Below are 2,071 nucleotides of genomic sequence, written 5' to 3'. Positions count from 1 at the left end.
AGGGGATGCCATATATGAAGCAAGACTCAAAGCCATTTTGGTTTCATCCAGAACCTTTTTGTTGTTTTAGCTGATTCTATGAATTAGTGTGTGTAGGATGTAAACACATCATGCCTAAATTCTCCATTATTAAACAAAGTTGTGTGTGGTCTTAATGACATATTTTACAGGTCATTCGATAGCAATTGTATTATTATTAATGTTATTATTGTTGTTGTTGTTGCTATTAGTCTGTTATTGTCGTTATTATTGTCGCCTATTATATTGCTCTCACCGTGGTTACTATCCATCGCTGTCCATGTGCTTGATCAAATATAGATACATTTAAAAACCTTTATCAACACAAATTATGGGACCTAAAAAAAAAAAAACATCTACATGTAGCTATTGATATTATTTGCTGACTTGAAATAATTACGCATGGCATGTTTTTGGATAAAACAACACGAACTATAGGTATATACAATATTAAAATACAGAAAACGATTTAAATTGTACTTTTCTCCTTGAGCAATGTGAGAGCGTTGGCTCACACTTTGGGTGTGGCTTCTATCCGTATGGGCGTATCTAAAAAGTAGTTAAAACTAGAATAGGCTATATAAACCTGTGCGCCACGGGTAGAAAAATCATTCAACGAACGACAACTACACGAGAAAGAGAACTCGAGAAACAAGAAAGATGTATACACGATCAAATAGTTTGGTATTGTCAATTCCGACAAATAATTATCAAGGACAGTTCGCTTACAGGGCGATGCCGCGGAGCAAAGAGCCAGAAATCTTCACATTTGAGCGAATCCCAGCTCAAGAGCCACAACGCTACACAGCAGTGCGCCAGCGAAGGAAGAACACCCGGGTACAGTACCCAGCCAATGTCCGAAAATACCTTCCACCTGCCGAGAAGAGCGCTGCCAAGCGCTGGCTCGTTGCTCTGTGCCTGGTACTGTTCCTGCAGATCTACACCGAGGACGCTTGCATCGAGACACCGATCAGCGCCGAGAGCCTTCCCGTCGAGGCACACGAGGAGGCGTATTACAAGGTACTACCATTCCAGTCAGCAGAGGAACAGGCGCGTCAACTCACAGACGGTGTCTCCACCGAGCTCTCAGCTGTCAATCATCAAGATCAACTTGTTGGTGAGCAGAGTGACAACATCTGGAGCAAGCTGGTCAATACGACGTGTCCCTGCTGGGATGGCGAGATGAATCGCATGCACAGGCAGAGCACAAGGAACGGCTACGTCGTAGCCTTCCTCTACCCGGCAGTTTATCACAGACTGGGATCCGAGAATTAAAAGAACTGAACTGTTTTTTTCCCCCAGCTAATGACTTGACATTAAGACGGAGCCTGGTTCAATGGCTTTTGGTTTCGAGAAAGGTGTCGAGCTGCCTCGGACCTGGGCGCTGACATGCCCGGAGCTGATTCACTAGGACGCTCGCTGAAGCCTCACCAGAGTAGCCTACATTAGCTGCTGTATTTGGAGAGTGAAGCGAACAAAAGAACATGTCACTAATGGGACAATTTTGAAGAACTGACTGTTACAATACTGGACTCAAACTTGAATATAGAAAAACTTGAATTATATATTTTAGGTTCACATTTGTAATGATGTACTGTAGAAGTCAAACTTCACACCCTCACATGTTCGTAGCCTGCAAGGCCAAAACGTATAGGCCTACAATATTGAAGTAATATTTGTAATACAATGATTTACTTTGTGAAAGCCTAGTACTTGATATTGAGACTAATATTTTGTTAACCTATTTATTAATGAAGAATATTCTATTAAGTGAATTATTTAACTTGTTATTTATTTATAATGTGCTAATGATTTGTTATTTAAAGAAGGAAATAAAAACTTTCTGAAATGTTCATATTGTCTCTTTTCTCATTGACATTCAAAATACGACGTTTTATGACAACCAATGGCATAATTAAAACCATTATAATCAGGCTGTGGACTAATTAATTTCCAGTACCAATTTTATAGATGGGCACATTTGTTTAAACATACAATAGGCCACTGTGTAGCAGTAACCCACCTATCCACAGGAAATAGTTCCATAGTTTAG

The 2,071-nt window shown here is 40.2% G+C and overlaps 1 protein-coding gene across 1 annotated transcript; it reads left to right on the top strand.

Annotated features, from left to right (window-relative positions):
• The first annotated feature begins 596 nt into the window (after positions 1-596).
• On the top strand, positions 597-1,877 carry ier3 (immediate early response 3). Its single transcript, XM_021605177.2, has one exon. It carries the CDS (start codon positions 679-681, stop codon positions 1,291-1,293), a length of 615 nt encoding a protein of 204 aa, XP_021460852.1. The 5' UTR covers positions 597-678; the 3' UTR covers positions 1,294-1,877.
• Positions 1,878-2,071: the final 194 nt, after the last annotated feature.

The sequence above is a fragment of the Oncorhynchus mykiss genome, chromosome 6, assembly GCF_013265735.2.
Source record: "Oncorhynchus mykiss isolate Arlee chromosome 6, USDA_OmykA_1.1, whole genome shotgun sequence".
Lineage (NCBI taxonomy): Eukaryota > Metazoa > Chordata > Actinopteri > Salmoniformes > Salmonidae > Oncorhynchus > Oncorhynchus mykiss.
This window is presented reverse-complemented; position numbering and strand designations above follow the sequence as displayed.